The following is a 17,092-nucleotide window of genomic DNA, read 5'->3' on the forward strand; positions in this document are numbered from 1 at the left end:
CTTTTAAAAAAATAGCTTTATTGGGGTGCCTGGATGGCTCAGCTGGTTAAGCATCTGCATTCAGCTCAGGTCATGATCCCAGGGTCCTGGGATCGAGCCCTGTGTCGGGTTCCCTGCTCAGTGGGGAGCCTACTTCTCCCTCTCCCTCTCTCTCATTCTCTCTTTCAACTAAGTAAATTTTTAAAAACAATCTTTGGGAAATAGCTTTATTGATATCTATTTTACATGCCATAAAATTCACCCATTTACAGTATACAGCCCAGTAGTTTCTACTTAGTATATTTCAGAATTGTTCACCCATTCCACAATCAATTTAAGAACATTTTCATCACCCAGAAAAGAAATCCTGTACTCATTAGCAGTTTCTCACCCAATCCTAGGCAACCACTAGTGTGCTTTGTCTTCATAGGACTTAATATTCTGGACATTTCACATAAGTGAACTAAGGCAATGCGTGGCCTTTTTGCTGGCTTGAAATCTTTTGGTTAACATAATAGTTTCAAGGCTCACTCGTATTGGCACATGTATCAGTATCTTTTGTCCTTTTATGAATGAATAATACTCTATTATATGGATATACCATATTTTGTTTATCTGTTCATCAGTGAATGGATATTTGAGTTGTTTCTGCCTTTTGGGTATTATGAACCATGTTGCCATGAACATTCATGTACAGATTTTTGTGTAGACATACGTTTCATTCCTCTTGGGTATATACCTAAGATTAGAATTGGTGGTTCACATGGTAACTATATTTAGCATTTTGAGGAACACCAGACTGTTACTGTGCTACATTATATTCCCAGCAATGTAAAAAGGTTTTAATTTCACTATATCCTGTTACTTTTTCTTATTTTAGCCATACTAGTGGGTGAAGTGGTATCTCATTATGGTTTTTAGGTGCTTATTGGCCATTTTCTTATCTTCTTTGGAGAAATTTGTCAAGATCCTTTGCCCGTTTTTGAAGCGGTTTGTTTCTTCATTACTGAGTTCAAGAGTTCTCTATATATGCGGGGTATAAGTTCCTTGTCAGATCATTTGCAAATATTTTCTCCCATTCTGTGGGGTTTTATACTTTCCTGATGGTATTATTTGATATGTTCTCTCATATTTCCACATCTAGGAGTCCTACAAGTCAACAACTGTACTGTCAGAAATCACCCACAACTACCTGTTTGCCCCTTGTCAGCTGAATTGGTGGTGATGAATGTTTGTTCTTCGGTGGGCCACTTAAAGAGGGAGAGGATCCCAGTTCTTATGAGCCTACTTGCCTTTGCTCACTAGGTGTCGCTTTGTTCTCATTTCTCCTTATAAGCCTTCATAGGCTTTCAAAGCCTTGAAGTGGGGCTTTTCTTCCCACTTTGTATCTAATGCAACATAGTAGGGATCTGTATCTATCTTTCCGGAAATTCATGTCTTTAAGCTTAAAAGGACTTTATGCCAAAAGTAATTCTGGACGTGTAAGATCCTTGTCACTTCATTGTTTAAAGTATTAATTATGTTTATTTCCAAACCATTCTGTCACCCTGGTTCTTGTAATTTCCTCCTCACACAGTTCAATATATAGAATCCAGATGCTCACAATAACTTCAGTTCTGGTCTCAATCCTTTTATACCCACAGAATGACAGGGTGGCCACCCAGTTGGCTGTGATCATTCGTGTACAGGGAGACAGACGTCTCAGCAGCACACGCCGCTGCTGTGCTCTTACCCGCTATGATGCTCACAAGATGAGCCGTGATGCGTTTGCTGTCATCAGGAACTGTAACACTTCAGGAATCAAAACTGACTGGTGAGTCGAATTCTAGCTTGTCTTCTCAGAAGACACTTACTTGACTTGATCTAAAATTCGTGGGTATACAGCTTTCCAGCAAGAGTACGTTCTTGGTAGTGACTCTAGCTAGGTCCTAGTAGGTCACAAAGAGGAATGGCAGAGCACAATAGAAACACCAAAAACAAGGCAGCTCAGCTACCGCTTCTTTGCCTACCTGTGGCGCATTCCACTTCTCAGGGGTGGGTTTCAGAGGCAGAGTAAACCAATATTATCCCCACCTTTGCTGCAGTCAGAGGGAAGGGCCAGTTGCATGTGTGAGTATGGAACTCAAGTTTCAAGAATACATTTGGCAACTTCTCTCTCAATACTTGACTGTTCTATCTTAGAACTTGATAAGATTATCTTAAAACACTTGAAAATGAAAGTGACCTGTATTTATTGATAGTCTCAATTTAACATCCCAGCTCACTCACAAGCTCCACTGGTATAATACAGAATGTCATATTAAATTTCACTTCATTTAGTAATGAAAAATAACCAAATATATCATTGGAATGTGTTCATTTATTGTTCTGATATTAATGATTTTCAGTATTGGATTCCTCTGTTGATTTAACATTGCTTGTTACATTGAAAAAAGTACTCCTAATTCACAATGGAAATATAATTATGTGAGAAACATAAATTGGTTGCTTACTTACAGGTCTGTATTGAAGATGATAAAAGTTTAACCTGAAACTAATGCAACTCAACAATAAATAAATAAACAGACAACGAAAGTTTCATTGAACACCTACGTTAATTGCTTATCTATCTATGTGGGTACTACTATTGTATGTGCAGACCTATAATTTGATGGGGTCGCTAAAGCTGGAATCTTTGTTCTTGGTGTAGAATAATTTGTTTAGCTTCTACTTCCTGGTACATGTGTTTATTTTCAAATACTGAAACAGTTTCACTGAACTAAATGATAAATTTATCATTTATAAATTTGTGTTCATATGAAACAGACTCTAACAAATACTTACCAGGAGTGTGAAACCTATTGAAAGGGAAGCATCAAATGATCTGATTCTAAGACTGTTCAAAAGCAAGAAACCAGAGAACAGTGAGATACCGTCCTAACAGTTTTAAAAAGGCATTTACTCTTTACCGCATTATGGTACTAATCTGTATATAAAAGCAAGTTTTACCTTCTGAAATACAACTTATGTGAAAATTATTTTAATAATTGACATAATAAGTAACTCTGGCATGAATTTCTTGAAATGTTTCTGAGACTAGGATAGGTAATTCCAGTTGTGGGATTTCATTCTCTAGAAATTCAAGTTGAAAGTTTGTCAGAATGAGGGTTAGGTGGTACCCTTTATAGAAACAGAATGGGTAACAGGATTTTTTTCAAGAGACTTACAGTCTAAATATTCTAAAGTTTTTTTGTTGCCCTGAATAAAATTTCTTGCCTCGATCCTGAATTACAACTGCTATTATGTATCTTCTGATATATCTTATGAATACCTAGCTGCCAGGGGATCCATTTTGTATGTCTGACCTGGTTAGGTGTTCACCAGGTCAGTCGCTCCCAAGGTGTGATCCTGAGCCAGCAACACCAGCATCACCTAGGAACTTGTTAGGAAGGCATATTCTCTGCCTAGTCCAGGTCTACTGAATCTGTATTAATCTGATGCCCTAAAATTTAAGAACACTGCAGTAATAGTTTCCTCCTGTGGCACAATCATAATCCCAGTCATTTACAAACTGTATCTGTGACCTGGTGCTAATCTTCTTCCTTTACTTTCTATACAGGTCCCCTCCCCTCACAATGGTCTTCCTCTGTGCTACCAAATTCTCCACCTCTGCCCCTTCATCTTGCACAGACATCACCACCTTCTTGAGCAATGACCCAGGTTCTCTGCCAAAGGTGCCAGTTACCAGTTCAGAAGCTAAGACTCCCTGTGGCCCAGCAGTGACAGCCACTAAGAAACCAACCACTTCTCTGGAATCATTCTTCCAAAAAGCTGCAGAAAAGCAGAAAGTCAAAGAAGCTTCACTGTCATCTCTTACTGCCACTACCCAGGCCCTCGTGAGCAATTCACCATCCAAGGCCTCCTTACCTTTCCAAACCAGTCGCGCTACGGGAACTGAGCCCTTCTTTAAGAAGAAGAGTCTAATTCTAGAGCAGAAACAGCTTAGTAATTCTTCAGTTTTCTTCCCTCCACAATATCCACAGTCTAGCCCTCAACAGTTAACAAACTATCTTCCAACAGAGTATCCAGATTGCACCCCTGTCTGTCAAGCAGCATTGAAGCTAGGATCCTCTGAAACAACTCCTACAGAGATGGATTTGGCCCAGAACAGCCCAAGCAGGCTTGCTTCTTTAGCTTCCAGCTATGCTCTGGAGGTGGCTCAGAAATCAACTATTACCCCAAATCCTGTGGCATCTGAGGACCAAATACCCTGTGAGAAGTGTGGCTCTCTGGTACCTGTATGGGAGATGCCGGAACACATGGACTATCATTTTGCATTGGAGTTACAAAAATCCTTTCTGCAGCCCCACTCCTCAAACTCGGAGGCTGTTCCTGCCAGTTCTTCTCAAAGCAAAAGAAATCCCAAGAGCCCTTCAGCCTCCAGTAATAAACGCCCTAGGCCTGAGGGCATGCAGACATTGGAAACATTCTTTAAGCCATTAACACACTAGTGCTGCCCTCAGGCTTGGTGCAGGGTTTTAATATTTTACCTGTAAACTAGATGGAAATATGCTCACTTTGCAAGGAAATCCGTAACTTCATGAAATTTTTAGTAAGAGAAACAGTCCAGTTAGATGCTGACTTAAAACTCCCCATCTCTTCACATGTAGGGGTTCCAATTCCACTGCTGACGGAGATGTAAAAACTGACTTTATCTTGCAGAGATAAAACTGCTTTGAGTTTTTAATCATTAGAGTTTAGGGAGGCAGTGTCAGAGTACAAATATGTGGGCCTTGAAGCCTAGGAGAGGCACTTTTCTCACTTTTCCTCATCTGTACAACTAATAAACTTTATAGATTATGGGAGATTAAGGACAATGTATTTAGAGTATGTGGCTTAAAGATGGCACAAAAAAGCTGAGTGAGAAAAAACATTTTTAAACTTTTCCCCAACCTCTGCAACAGGGACAGTTCAGATAATGACTTTGACCAAAATTTGAGGTTTGAGAATGTGAGGTGAAGACCTAAAGTGGTGGGGCACCTGGGTGGCTCAGTGGGTTAAAGCCTCTGCCTTCGGCTCAGCCCCACATCGGGCTCTCTGCTCAGCGGGGAGCCTGCTTCCTCCTCTCTCTCTGCCTGCCTCTCTGCCTACTTGTGATCTCTGTCCAACAAATAAATAAAATCTTTAAAAAAAAAAAAAAAAGACCTAAAGTGGTAACTGGTTTAGGGCAGGGCTCTATACACAGAAGCTGCTCAATAAATACTGAATTTCATACAAGAATATCCTTTTATGGCCACAATTTTAGCCACTGGCCCTTCTACCTCTTACAATTGGTCTAATGTAGAATCAGATTGTTAATAGACCAGTTCAAGAACTCTGTTTAGATTGGTTAAGTCATGATCAGAACTAGATCATGTCTAGAATCATACTAGGCAGAGTGTGATTTTGAGGGTCATCAGAGACCTTATTAGAAATTATCTCAGCGTCACCTCTACCCCTGCTGAATCAGTATCCGTACATTAATAAGATTCTCCAGGGTGTTTAAAAAACACTGATCTAGAAGATGCTGTGGCCAGCCAGGTTTGTAGGGCAATGACATTTCCTTAAACCCTGAAGTACAAATTTAAGAGGTAGTGCTTGGCTTTCAGGGTCACTGGCCTGTTCTTCATCTCTTACCTTCTGATGTTTGAATATTGAGCTTAGGGTTTACTGTAGCTTTCTGCACTTGTCCATGTTTATAGTACTGTATTCTTAATCTGCTTTCTTCTATGTGGAAAATCAGCTTTTTTGATATGTGAAACCTTGTGTTACATAGAGAACCCAACTGCAGATGAACTGAACTAGGTGGTGTTGGGGGAAGTGAGTAGGAAGAATGGTTTATGTATCCCCCCTCTCATACATCACCCACCGCTCTTCAAACTTATTTATAAATTGGAAGTCTGTATTTAGTTTGAAGAAGAAGAGGGTAGCATTTGAAAAACACTGTAGCAAAAAAATTACTTCTCCCTTCAAAAATATTTTCCTCTTGTAGCAGTTGAATAATGTGTACATGGCCCTTTTCCTACAAGATTTGTAGTTTCTTGAAGGCAAGAATTCTCCAGTGTCTTGCACATAATAGGTGCTTGATATTTACTGGATGAAACATGCATGGTAAGTAATTTTAGATGATTACTAGGACTAAGAGTGTAAAAATGTACATGCTACTGGTGTGGGGTAGGGTGACTGCTTTATGTATCTTTTTATCCTCCTAAATGTTTCATTAATATAGCTCACTGGTTCCTGAAGATGTCTTATTAAATACTGTTATCAGGGGCACCTGAGTGGCTCAGCCGGTTAAGCCTCTGCCTTTGACTCAGGTCATGATCTCAAGGTCCTGGGATCGAGCCCCACATCAGGCTCTCTGCTCAGCAGGGAGCCTGCTTCCCCTTCTCTCTCTGCCTGCCTTTCTGCCTACTTGTGATCTCTGTCAAATAAATAAATAAATAAATACTGTTATCAGGGGATGCCTGGGTGGTTCAGTCCGTAAAGCGCCAGCATTCAGCTCAGGTCATGACCCCAGGTCCTGGGATCGAGTCCTGCATCAGGCTCCCTGATCAGCAGGGAGCCCACTTCTCCCTCTGCCTGCTGCTCTCCCTGCTTGTGCATCCCCCCAGACAAATAAATGAATAAAGTCTTTAAAAAAATACTGAGATAATTTCCTAAAATTTCCTTACTTAATCCAGTGAAAAGTTAATAATAATAATAAAAAAAGAACCTAAAATGAAGCAATACCTCTCCTTCGGGCACTATACAGATTAAGTGGAACAAATTTTGAACACTTTGGTTGATTGGAAAGAGTCCTATAGAAAAGCAATGTGGTAGAAACTCTGGTTTCATTGGACTTAGAGGCCAAGACAGGTGGGGGAATGGGTAACTAGTAATGACAATACCAGCAGCATCCCTTTTGTTTCCTTAGAAATGCTACCCCTACCCCAGCATACCAGCAATCAGCCTATGGAGGGGACAGCAGACAGATATGCAAAGGTCAGTCAGTGCCTGGCGAAAGTTACAGGACCATTTTGCTGAATACAACCTTCTTTCATAGCTGTTTATCAGCACTGCATAGAGAGAAGTAAACAGCTTTTAGTCCCCAACACAGGAGGAAGGGGAAGTTCTTCAACCAGAGGCTTCTTACAGTAGCAAGTTAAGCCACTGATATTTTTAAAAACAGCAGAGCTCGAATAGTTACGGAGGCTATTACTTTAATACTCAGAACAGGGGCGCCTGGGTGGCTCAGTTAAGCCTCCCACTCTTGATTTCAGCCAGGTCATGATCTTGGGGTCTTGATACCAAGCCCTGTGCCAGGCCCCACTTGGGAGATTTTTTCTTTCTCTCTCTCTCTCTCTGTCCACACCCCCACCCCCATCCCACTCAGCTGCCCGCTGGCACGTACTTTCTCTCTTAAAAAAAAAAAAAGAAAAATACCCTAGAGACAGAATGCCTTATGGGACTTTCCTTGGGCCACATTTATCATTAAATTTCTTTTGTAAGGATCTGTACTCAAAACGCAGTCCCATAAAACATGACAGTACTCTGAATATAGAAACAGGAAGAAAGGACTAAGGTTTGGCCTGGCGGCCCTCAGAGCTCCAGAAAGCTAGCCAGTTCAGGCTATGCAAACTTCACTTCTCGTGATCTTGCATTGCTAGGGAAAGCACGAGGGCCAGATTACCCGGACTCTAAGATCCATTCTTAAGTAGCTGGCAAGCTAATCTCCAAATCTCTGACACCATGCAGAAGCAGAGTCCTCACCACTGCGACCACAGCTGGGGCCCAACTTCTCAAGGAGGGGGTGGTTATATCAGCTGAAAAAGGAGCAGTTTCACTTTCTAGTCTGCTCATTTGAGAGCTATGCAAATAAGCCAGAACAGCCAGGTCACAGTAGGGGAACACTGATCGAGAATAGGAGGGAGAGGAAAGAATGGTCCATGAGATACCAGATGGGTTCTTTCCCCATTCAGGGCTCAGCAGTGTTAGGGTTTCCCTTGTCTAATCCTGAAGAGGAATCTAGCTCTGGAAGCTGAGCCCGTATCTTAAGCATAAGCACAGTATGTTCAATAAAACATTTTTTATTCTGTACAATATATATGTGTGTATTTAAATATATATGTGTGTGTGTGTGTGTGTGTGTGTGTGTGTATAAATGTACACATATATATATACACAGGTATGCAGAGAAACCTGAACCAACAAATCCCTGAGTCCGGGGAACCCAGGACATTTACAAAGGGAAAGGAGGGAGTCCATGCCCTAAAAGTGTAGGAAATATGGCAACATCTTTCCCTTTCCTCCAGGTTCCCTGCAACAGAGGGAGGACTTATATGGGAGCAGGAACGGGGGGGCAAGGGTGGCAGGATGAGGAGCTGTGGGTCAGGTCCCCAGTCACTAGTGTGGGAAAGTAAAACACTGATTCAACATCAAAACCAACAAATCACTGCAGAGGAGGGGACAAGACTGATTGACATGCAGCTGACCTTCGGTACGCCAAACCTGAGCTTGGCAGCCCCACGCCTGGGTCAGCATGACAAATAGCACCTGTGGGGCCTATGAAGCAGAGAAATGGGAAATGGCCCTTGAGTGAAGAAGGGAAAGAAGACAAAGCTGAGGAACAGACCTCATGTCTCAGCACAACGTGGGAGCACTGTCCCTATGCCATTTCTTCAGACCCCAGGCCACCAGATGGCCAGGAGCAAATGTCTTTCATCCACAGTCAAGTAGAGATGGGCAACTTACATGGCCTTGAGAAGAGGTATAGAAAAAGGTGTGTTCTCGAGGACCACCCCCAGGTGTTGTGACAATTCCTGAAGTGGAGGGACCGCACCGGCGAATCATGCCCAGTCTAGACAGTGGGGTCAAGGTGGCGCTGGTCAGTTCCCTCCAGTAGACAGGCCACGGGGTTGCCAGGGTCGATGAGCCAACCAGATGGACACACAGCTGATGAGCACTGCCCTGAATTCTCCTGTCTTCTCCCTCAGGACTGCCCCTCCCTGGCCACACCGAACTTGGCACCTCTCCAGAAAGGTGGCAGGGAGCATGGGGCAGAGTACCGGTCTCTCCCTCTCCTATTAACACACAGAGCCGCCAACAGCGGGCAGCGTGGCAGATGTCACCTTATATATTGTAGGGACAGCAGTGGAGCTGTGCCTGCGTGGAGGACTTCAGAAGCCCATGTTGGCCTGGGCCTCTCCTGCTGCAATGGCTTGTACATCAGTGACATGGCCGATGCCCTTGGTGACACCCTCCCGGAACAGCAGCTTGGCGCCCACCTTCAGGTACTCTGGGTGTTTCAGGAAGCGGAAACGTACCACTGCCTTCTCCCCTGTCCGCAGCTTGTCCTGCAGCAGATAGGCCATCACTGGTCCTGGACAGGGCCTCCCATCTGGTTCTCTATCAGCCTGGGGTCTCCACCCCCCAGGGGGCCAATCAGGCTTCTACCCACCCAGAGTGGGGCTCTGTCCCCTTTGTGGGATCAGGGAGTTCTCTGGGAGTCTGGGGCCCGGCCTCCTTCCTTTCTGGAGGCAGAATTCTAACCTTTCCCTGGAAAAACAGCATGGCTGGGGCCCTCTCACCTTGGCATGGATCTTCTCCACCACTGCTGTCTGACGTACATTGCCCACATGTACCGTCACCTGGAAGCCTCGCCGGAACGTGGTGGCATGGAACAGCAGGACTATCTCTGCCTCGAACACTGAGCAGATGGTGGGATTCATCTCGGGGCTCACCATCACCATGCCCTGGGGAGGCATAGCCCCGGGACCAAGGGAAAACCTTGCATTAGTTTCTCTTCCCCCCACCACCATCCCACCCTCTCCAGCTCCTGACCCTCTTCCTCTAGGGCTTTAAACACAAAGACCTCAGAAGCCAATACTCAAAACTCTCCACTTAGAAGCCTTCCTTACTCCTTCCATTTCCTCTAATCCTTCTTTCTAATGCTTAGTGTTTCTAGACTCCTGGACATTCAGGTTGCAAGACAACATTCTGTATTTCAGTATTCTGAGTATTCTAAGCGCTTTTCATAGTCTACATAACCTGCTTCTTGGGTTAGAGACTGTTCCCTCTGAGTTCCTCTGAAACGTCTTAGGTGCTTTCAAGCAGCCAGTCTCCCAGGCACTCCTCTTTGTGCTCCCTCTCCAACCCATCCTCCCACCTCACCTTTCGAAGAAGTGCGCGGTCAAAGTCCCCGAGGGCCAGCGTAGCAGCCTGACCAGCTCGCAGCACGCGGCAGGCAGAGCGGTTCCTCTGGATGCTGCACACCCGCAGCTCCAGGAAGCGGCCATCGTCCGTGGGGCCCACCACCAGCTGGTCCCCCTCACGGCAAATCCCGCTGCAGCCCAGAAGGCAGGTGGCACGGCATCAGTCCAGCCCTCCCCCCAACCCTCGCCACCTGCTTCTCTTCGAGGGTCACCCAGAACAGTCTTTCCCTCTAAGCAGACTTCCTCCGTGGGGGAAAAGAGGGCTGGGGAGGAGGCCCTAGCTCAAGCTTTGGACTCTAACGGCTCACCTAACCTAGGAAGGCCTAGGAAGGCCAGTAGTGATGGCCAAGAGGGACCTAAGGCTTTGACACTAAACACACCCTACGCTTTGAAAAGAGTCTTAAGAGATCTCTCATTTCCTGACGTGGAAATGACATCAAGTGATAACAACTGAGGCTCAAGGCCCACACTTCTCCCCCAGGAGCCTGGAGATTTTGAGTTCACACCAATACTATTTCTTCCCTCTGAGTCAACAGACTAGCTTTCTCCAGCTCTTGTCATGGTGAAAGCCCAATCCAGAAACAAGCACATCGTTTAGATGGGCTCTGTACAACTCCAAGGTCTCCTTAAGGCCATGATCGAGTGTAGGGGTATGTGAGGGCTGAAGGGGATGGGGAGCAAGCAAAGCAACTCACCTGGAAAGTGTCCCTCCAACAACTGTCCCCACCTCTGGTACTGTGTAAATTTCGTCCACCTGCAGCCAAAGGAAATGCGACCAACAGCCAGCCAAACAGGGCAGGCAAGTCCAAAATCTCTAAATAGGCTCAGGGCTGTCAGGATTAGTCCCTCCCCATTGTCCAACTCACGCCCCGTTCAGGTGGCCAATTACCTGGAACTCCGTCAGCTGCTGCATGAGCTCTTCCTGCTCTTTGCTATTGGTGAGTGGTGGCAAGATATTCAGAAAGACTTTAAGCAGGTCCAGACTCTCTCCAGACACACTGGACAGTGTGAAGATAGGAGTGATACTGTAGATGGAGGCATGGAATGGACAGATGAGGAAGCTTCTAACAGGAAGCAGAGGCTAGAGTTCCCTGCATGCAATGGGGAGCTTCCGGGGCAGGAGCGGGGACAGCGTGCAGGGGTACCTCTCTCCTATCTGCTAACCTTGTCAGGAGCTCTTGAGTCCTCTCTCTGTGAGCCAGCCAAGGAATGTGGCTCACGAGGCTCACCCCAGAGCCCAAGGCAGAATGCCTGGCACAACACTCCATCTCCTGGGTCCTGGGCACCAGCAAGCCTCCAGGCTGGCTAGCACAGACTCCCTCCCCAAATCCCACCCTAGAAAACCCACAGAAATGTGCCAGAACTGGTCTGGCCACACAGTGGCCTTCCCTGCGGATCAGGGCTCTGGAGTGAGAGAGGCTCACTTGGGTGACTGGGCAAACTGCTGAGCCGCAGTGACAGCGTCATCCTCAGAGGTGACCAGCATGGGAACCTTGTGGCAGCCAGGCTGTTTGAGGACCCGCTCCAGCTGGCGTACTGTCCTCTCCACTGTGGTCTTGGCACACAGGTCCACCTTGCTGACCACGATGAAGAAGGGCACTTTCAGGGCCAGGGCCAGCCCCAGATGCTCCCTCGTGGTGCCGGCTGCCTCAGAAAAGAGGGGCGGACAGCAAGGGAGAAGGGTGAGAACGTGGGTGGGAGCAGAGGGAACAGGAGAGTTCATCTGCCTCTCAGATTCAAGGATCCTTGGAGTGAGAGAGTCAGCCACCCCCTCCAGCCCCGTCCCTGTCCCAGTGCCTCGTACCAATCCCAGTGTTAGCACTGACGAGGAGCAGGGCACAGTCGGGACAGTAGGAGGTGAGGCCGAAGATGGTGGTGTGCAGGTACTTGTGGTGGCCTGCCAGGTCGATGAAGGTGATCATCTTGGAGCTGCTTTCACAGATCTCTTCTGCCGTCCGTGAGTCACTGTAATTCACCACCTGGCCCAGAGCCCAGGGCTCTCAGTGTCCCCGGCCAGCCTCCCCAACCCTTTAAGAGTCGCCAGGACCTAAACCAGTCACTGGGTGACCCTACCTCCTACCCCTGAGCCCCGAATCTCATTTAATCCAGCTGGTTCCCCATGTGTTTTCTAATGGGACAGAGTTTGTTCACTGCCCTCAGGGTCGTCTTCTACACTACTCCAGAAAGTCTCCGCACTCTGCCCTCGGGCTCTGTCCTTCACCACTACCATCCCATCCTCGGGGTCTGGCCCCACTGGGTCCCGCTGATTGCAAAGCACCTCTCCCTTGCTGTTAAAGCCCAGGATCTCGAAGCTGATGCTGGAGGTTCGGCCAGACTGAATCTCATGCAGGTGACGGAAAAGGTTGAGCCGAGCCCGGCCCCGCCCATTGTCCAGCTCTCCCTGGGTCAGGACTCCAAGCAGAGTTGACTTCCCTGAGTCCACATTGCCCAGGACGGCCACACGGAGGTCTAGGAACTGTGGATGAATTGCGAGAGGTAAGGGCCCCATATCCCTTACATCTCTCCACGGATGGGTGGATTAAGGGCACTGACACTCCTTGGGGACCAAATAATAACCTGGACATGCTCCCAGGTTCCCAGGTCTGGGACTCTCCTGAGGAGCAAGGCCATGAGAGGTCACGGAAGGGTGTACACTCACCTGCTGGTTGTCAGGGACCTTTCGTACCAGCACTTCGGTAATTTTCCGGGGCATGTCGCTGTCATAATCCACTTCTCGCTCCCGGAGAATTGTGATATCTGCCCCAACCCTGTCACAGCAAGGCCACAGCTGCCACATCTCATCTGTACTCTCCTGTGCCACCCCACCCTCCAACCCCACTCTGAACCAAATGGCCTTCCTATACCTCCCAACACCAGACTTCACTTCCTACCATGCTCCAATCTATCACACATCCTTTTAAACAAACAAATCTTAAATCAAAAAAGCCTTGGTCCAATACGGAGAAGCCCTCCCCACTTCAGCCCTTTGTCAAAAGAAGTCAGCAGGAGGAAAGGCCCTCCTTGGCCCCTTAGGCCTGAGGTGACTGGGACTCACAGGCCTTCTCCAGAGTTAGGGGAAGAGAACCAAGGGGGAATGGGACACATACTTCTCTGCCATCCGGTGCAGGGTCTTGAGGGACGCCCGCATCTCCTCCTCAGCCAGCCCCACCAGCAGCCCATTGTCCTCTACCCCAATCTGGTAGACGGCCTCTCCACGGCCCTCCTGGAGCCGCCACTTCATCTGTGTCACCAGGTGCTCAAAGCGGTATTGGGATGGATTCACCAGCTTCAGCTTAGGACAGGTGAGATGTCATAAGAAAATTGAGTCAGAGATGTTCCTCCTAAACCCACAGGCTCCCCACCTGTCCTGCTGTAAGGATCAGAACCTTCCCTTCCCACTTAAACCCCCTCATCCCTGGTCTCCTCTAACAGTGAGTCCCCCTCCAAGAAAATGAGGTACAGAGCCTTGACCCTGAGCCATATCCCTATATATCATGGGTTTGGAAGGATCTCAGAAAAAAATCACCCCATACCAGCAAGGACAACCTGCCCCTCCCCAGCCTAAGACTCACTTTATATTCGATGTTTCCATCTTCAGCCTGAAAAGAAACAGAAAGCAGTTATGACGCACAGTCCTGACCAACCTCTACATCCCTCTGATTCCTGCTGAGGCCCAGGCAGCTAACAGCAGGAACCTCAGAGGCACCGGCTCAGACATAAACCCTCTACTCAGTCCCAAAGGACCTCTCTGAAGGAAAGGCTAGTGAGTCACCCACGTGAGCCAGAAACAGAACCCAGTCCTTCCTTTCTTTGATTACTGGTGGTATAGTCTTTCTAGTAGATTAAGATCACCCCTTCCTTCTCCCTGGGGCCTCAAACTGTTGTCCCCAGAAGTCTAGTTTGCCCTGGGTTGCTGAGGTCATTCTTTGCCACTGGTCTGGGAGACACCATTTCCTTCCTGCCCACCCCTCTTAGCTGATGTCACCAAGAGTAAGAGGCTGCAAGAGGTTCTGGACCAGGGCCAAAGGGTGAGGTCAGCACTGGTCACTATAAGCCTGACGAGAAATGAGCCCAGGTAAAATGAGGGGCAGGGCACCAAAGTTGGGGCTGAGATGAAGAGAAGAAACTCAGGAAATGCAACAAAGGGGACAGACTCCATAAACCAGATTCACATGCCTCAGTTGAAAACCCGAATCCACCCACACGACCTTCTCTACATCTTCCCTCCATCAGGTGACCCACCGCTGAAGAAACCTGTTGCCTGAGCCTTCCCCTCTAGGGTGCAACGGGATAAGAGATTTGCTTGTTCTGCCTGTCCTGAATTTTGGCACTCCTCTTCCCTGGCCATTTCTGTCTTTTCATTCCTTCCTGTCATCATTCCATCTCTTCATGGCCCTCTGACTCCCAGGCTCTAACAGGTCTTCACCCATAATCTCTACCTCATAGAATAAAAGGGAAATCTTTTCCCATTAGCAAAGATCCTCCTTTTTATCAACTTGCTAAAGGAGAAGAATTAGGACGGGTGGCTTCAGAAAAGTGGTACAAGGATGATGGTCTAGGCCAGTGGTTTTCAAAGCATGATCCCAGGACCAGTAGCATGAGCACTGCCTGGGAACTTGTAAGAAATGCAGAGTGTCAGGCCCACCTCTGACCTACTGCATCAGAAATTCCAGGGGTGAGGCTGCAATCCTGGTGATTCTGAGAAATGCTAAAGTTTGATAACCACAGGCTTAGGCTCTTCCCCTAGGTCCTCCTTTCCTAAGAAGGATGAAATAGCATAGGGATAGACGGGGCGGGAAGCCATCCCCACTTCCTCATAGGACAAAGGGCAAAAGGACTTAAGCCTGACTGTCTTTCGTCTGTTTTTATGTGTGTGCATACTACTCAGGGATAGAGACGGAACATACTGCTCTTTTCCCCAGTACTCCCCTCCTCCCCTGTGGAACAAGTTTAAAAAACTCTGCTGCCTCCTCATCCCAGGTGCAGTCTCCCTTCTGTTGCAGCAGAAGGATGAGGCCAGGGCATTCTACTTTGCTCTCTCCAAGGGGATGAACGTGGGATCCCTTTTCCCTACTTCTCCTCCTGGGGTTACTGGATCAGAATGGGGGGATCCTCCCTCCCCACTCTTCCTCCCTGGGGTCCTGACACCAGACAGAAGGACCTCCCTGGGGTCCTGGGACCGGAAGGAAGGGTTCTCCTCTCCCCTCCAATGTTGTGACACCGGAAGGGGGTATCAATTCCCTCTGCCCCGCCTCCCTAGAGTCCCGGGACCGGAAAGAGTGGTTTGCTCTCACCCGCCACTTCTCATGGGGCTCACCTCGGGGGGCAGGTACGGAGGGTTGTTGGCTTTGCCCCCTCTGTTCCTTCCGTTCTTCTTTTTCCCCTTTGGGCCCCCGCAGCCGCTGCTGCCGCCGGCCCCCCTAGCCTTAAGGGTTCCGCCCACGGCCGGGCCCCCTCCGGGCCGGCAGCAGCCGCCGAACAGCTCCGATACCCGCGAGTCCATTCGCCGCTGCCGCCAGCCCCCCGCCCGGCCCCTCCCCCCCCGCCGCCACAGCCGCCGCCACCGCTGCTACCGCCCCTACAGCCGCCGCCGCCCCTACTGCCACCACCGCGTCCGGCCAGCCAGAGGAGAGCGGGGTGGGGCCCTGCACAGGCCACGCCCCCACCCTGCTCTGGCCCGGGGTCGCGTCAGAAACAGCCGCGGGGCACCACGGGAGATAGAGTCCTCAAGCCTGGGACTTCCCTTAAATGAGCTCTCCGATGCCCTACAACTCCCAGGACGCATTGCAGCTCAAGGTGCCGCGGCGTGGCTTCGGGGCGTAGTCAAGGAGCGCGCCTTTGCGCGCAAAGGCCTAGGGGAGCTGTAGTCCGATTCCCAATCTCCGCGCTCTAAGCGGGTCTGTTTCTAGGGCCTCGTTAGTGGGAAGTTTAGAGCCCCACGGCCTGGAGGTTGGGCAGTCACCCGAGGCGGAGGGCTTACATCAGAATCAAGCTTTGTGGGCGCTCCTTGGTTTGGCTTCTTAGCGAGATGCCAGACAACAGGTTTTGGACCTGAAGAGCTGCAAAATTCAGGGCGACTGGTCCCTCCAGCCGGCTGGCTCCGCCCCTGCCTCTGTTTCTTCCCCGACAGCCGGCGTGCCGTCGGGGTGAGTCAGGGCGAATGACAGGGCGGAGGCAGATGGTGGTTAGCCTAATTACAGCTGTTTATTGTTGCGATGATTATGCCACCTTTACCCCGTAGTCACTACCTTATTGCCAGCTGGCACCCTCCGGGGGCTGGTTTTAGCAACCCGAGACACCGCGGTGCCACAGACACGAGGCCCGAACCCATAAACCAGCCTTGCAGCCTCAGGGCTACGAGGATGCTGGTAGAGAGTATTACCCCGCCCCTTTGTTTTGAAGCAGAACCAATCCCAGCCCAACGAGTTTAGTTTTAAAATAGCCCTGTCCGTAGGAGGGGTCTCGTCCCTACTTGGGGCGGGGCTGGGGCTCGGGTTACGTCAGCCACTGCTAGGGCTGTGGCTGGGAGAAGTAGCCGGCAATAGAAAGTTGGCCAAAAACCCAAGGGATTACTGACTTTTGACTTTCCTGCCAAGCCATCTCTCTTGCTCTTTAGGGCCCTTGCGGTCGACAAAGAGTAAACTCACGCAGCGACAGAAACCAATGCACAAGAGAGTGCACAAGAAAGGCAGAGTGGAGAAGCCGCTAGTGTTGCTGGGCTGGGAGTCAGGACGCCAGAGTTCAATTCCTAGCCCCATGGCTGTCTCATGATTCACCATTCACCGTATGTCCACTTCCCCTGTTTCCCAAACATTGAGATGCTCTCACACAGCCAAGAAATAAAACGACCCTTCCCTCCAGACCTCAGTTTTCCTTGGAAAACTAGACGCAACGACAGTGAC

The 17,092-nt window shown here is 48.5% G+C and overlaps 2 protein-coding genes across 8 annotated transcripts in view; one reads left to right on the plus strand and one right to left on the minus strand.

Annotated features, from left to right (window-relative positions):
* POLH (DNA polymerase eta) overlaps window positions 1-4,489 on the plus strand; it is a 33,065-nt gene extending 28,576 nt beyond the window's left edge. For 6 of the 7 annotated variants that reach the window (XM_032340077.1, XM_032340079.1, XM_032340076.1 and 3 more), the window contains 2 exons: window positions 1,623-1,792; window positions 3,578-4,489. In XM_032340077.1, the coding sequence (XP_032195968.1) occupies window positions 1,623-1,792; window positions 3,578-4,469 (1,062 nt within the window). In that variant the 3' untranslated portion in view covers window positions 4,470-4,489. Of the gene's footprint in view, window positions 1-1,622 lie in introns of all 7 variants that reach the window. The other variant, XM_032340081.1, reaches the window with a different exon arrangement.
* A 3,897-nt stretch (window positions 4,490-8,386) lies between these two features.
* GTPBP2 (GTP binding protein 2) lies at window positions 8,387-15,841 on the minus strand. Its single transcript, XM_032340096.1, has 12 exons — window positions 15,508-15,841; window positions 13,763-13,789; window positions 13,298-13,482; window positions 12,850-12,958; window positions 12,469-12,666; window positions 11,995-12,169; window positions 11,615-11,834; window positions 11,080-11,215; window positions 10,886-10,944; window positions 10,150-10,321; window positions 9,567-9,731; window positions 8,387-9,332 (listed from the first exon to the last, which is right to left on the minus strand). The coding sequence occupies exons 1-12, from the start codon at window positions 15,691-15,693 to the stop codon at window positions 9,156-9,158; spliced, it is 1,809 nt and encodes a 602-aa protein (XP_032195987.1). The 5' UTR covers window positions 15,694-15,841; the 3' UTR covers window positions 8,387-9,155.
* Window positions 15,842-17,092: the final 1,251 nt, after the last annotated feature.

This window comes from Mustela erminea, chromosome 4 (assembly GCF_009829155.1).
Source record: "Mustela erminea isolate mMusErm1 chromosome 4, mMusErm1.Pri, whole genome shotgun sequence".
In the NCBI taxonomy this organism is placed as follows: domain Eukaryota; kingdom Metazoa; phylum Chordata; class Mammalia; order Carnivora; family Mustelidae; genus Mustela; species Mustela erminea.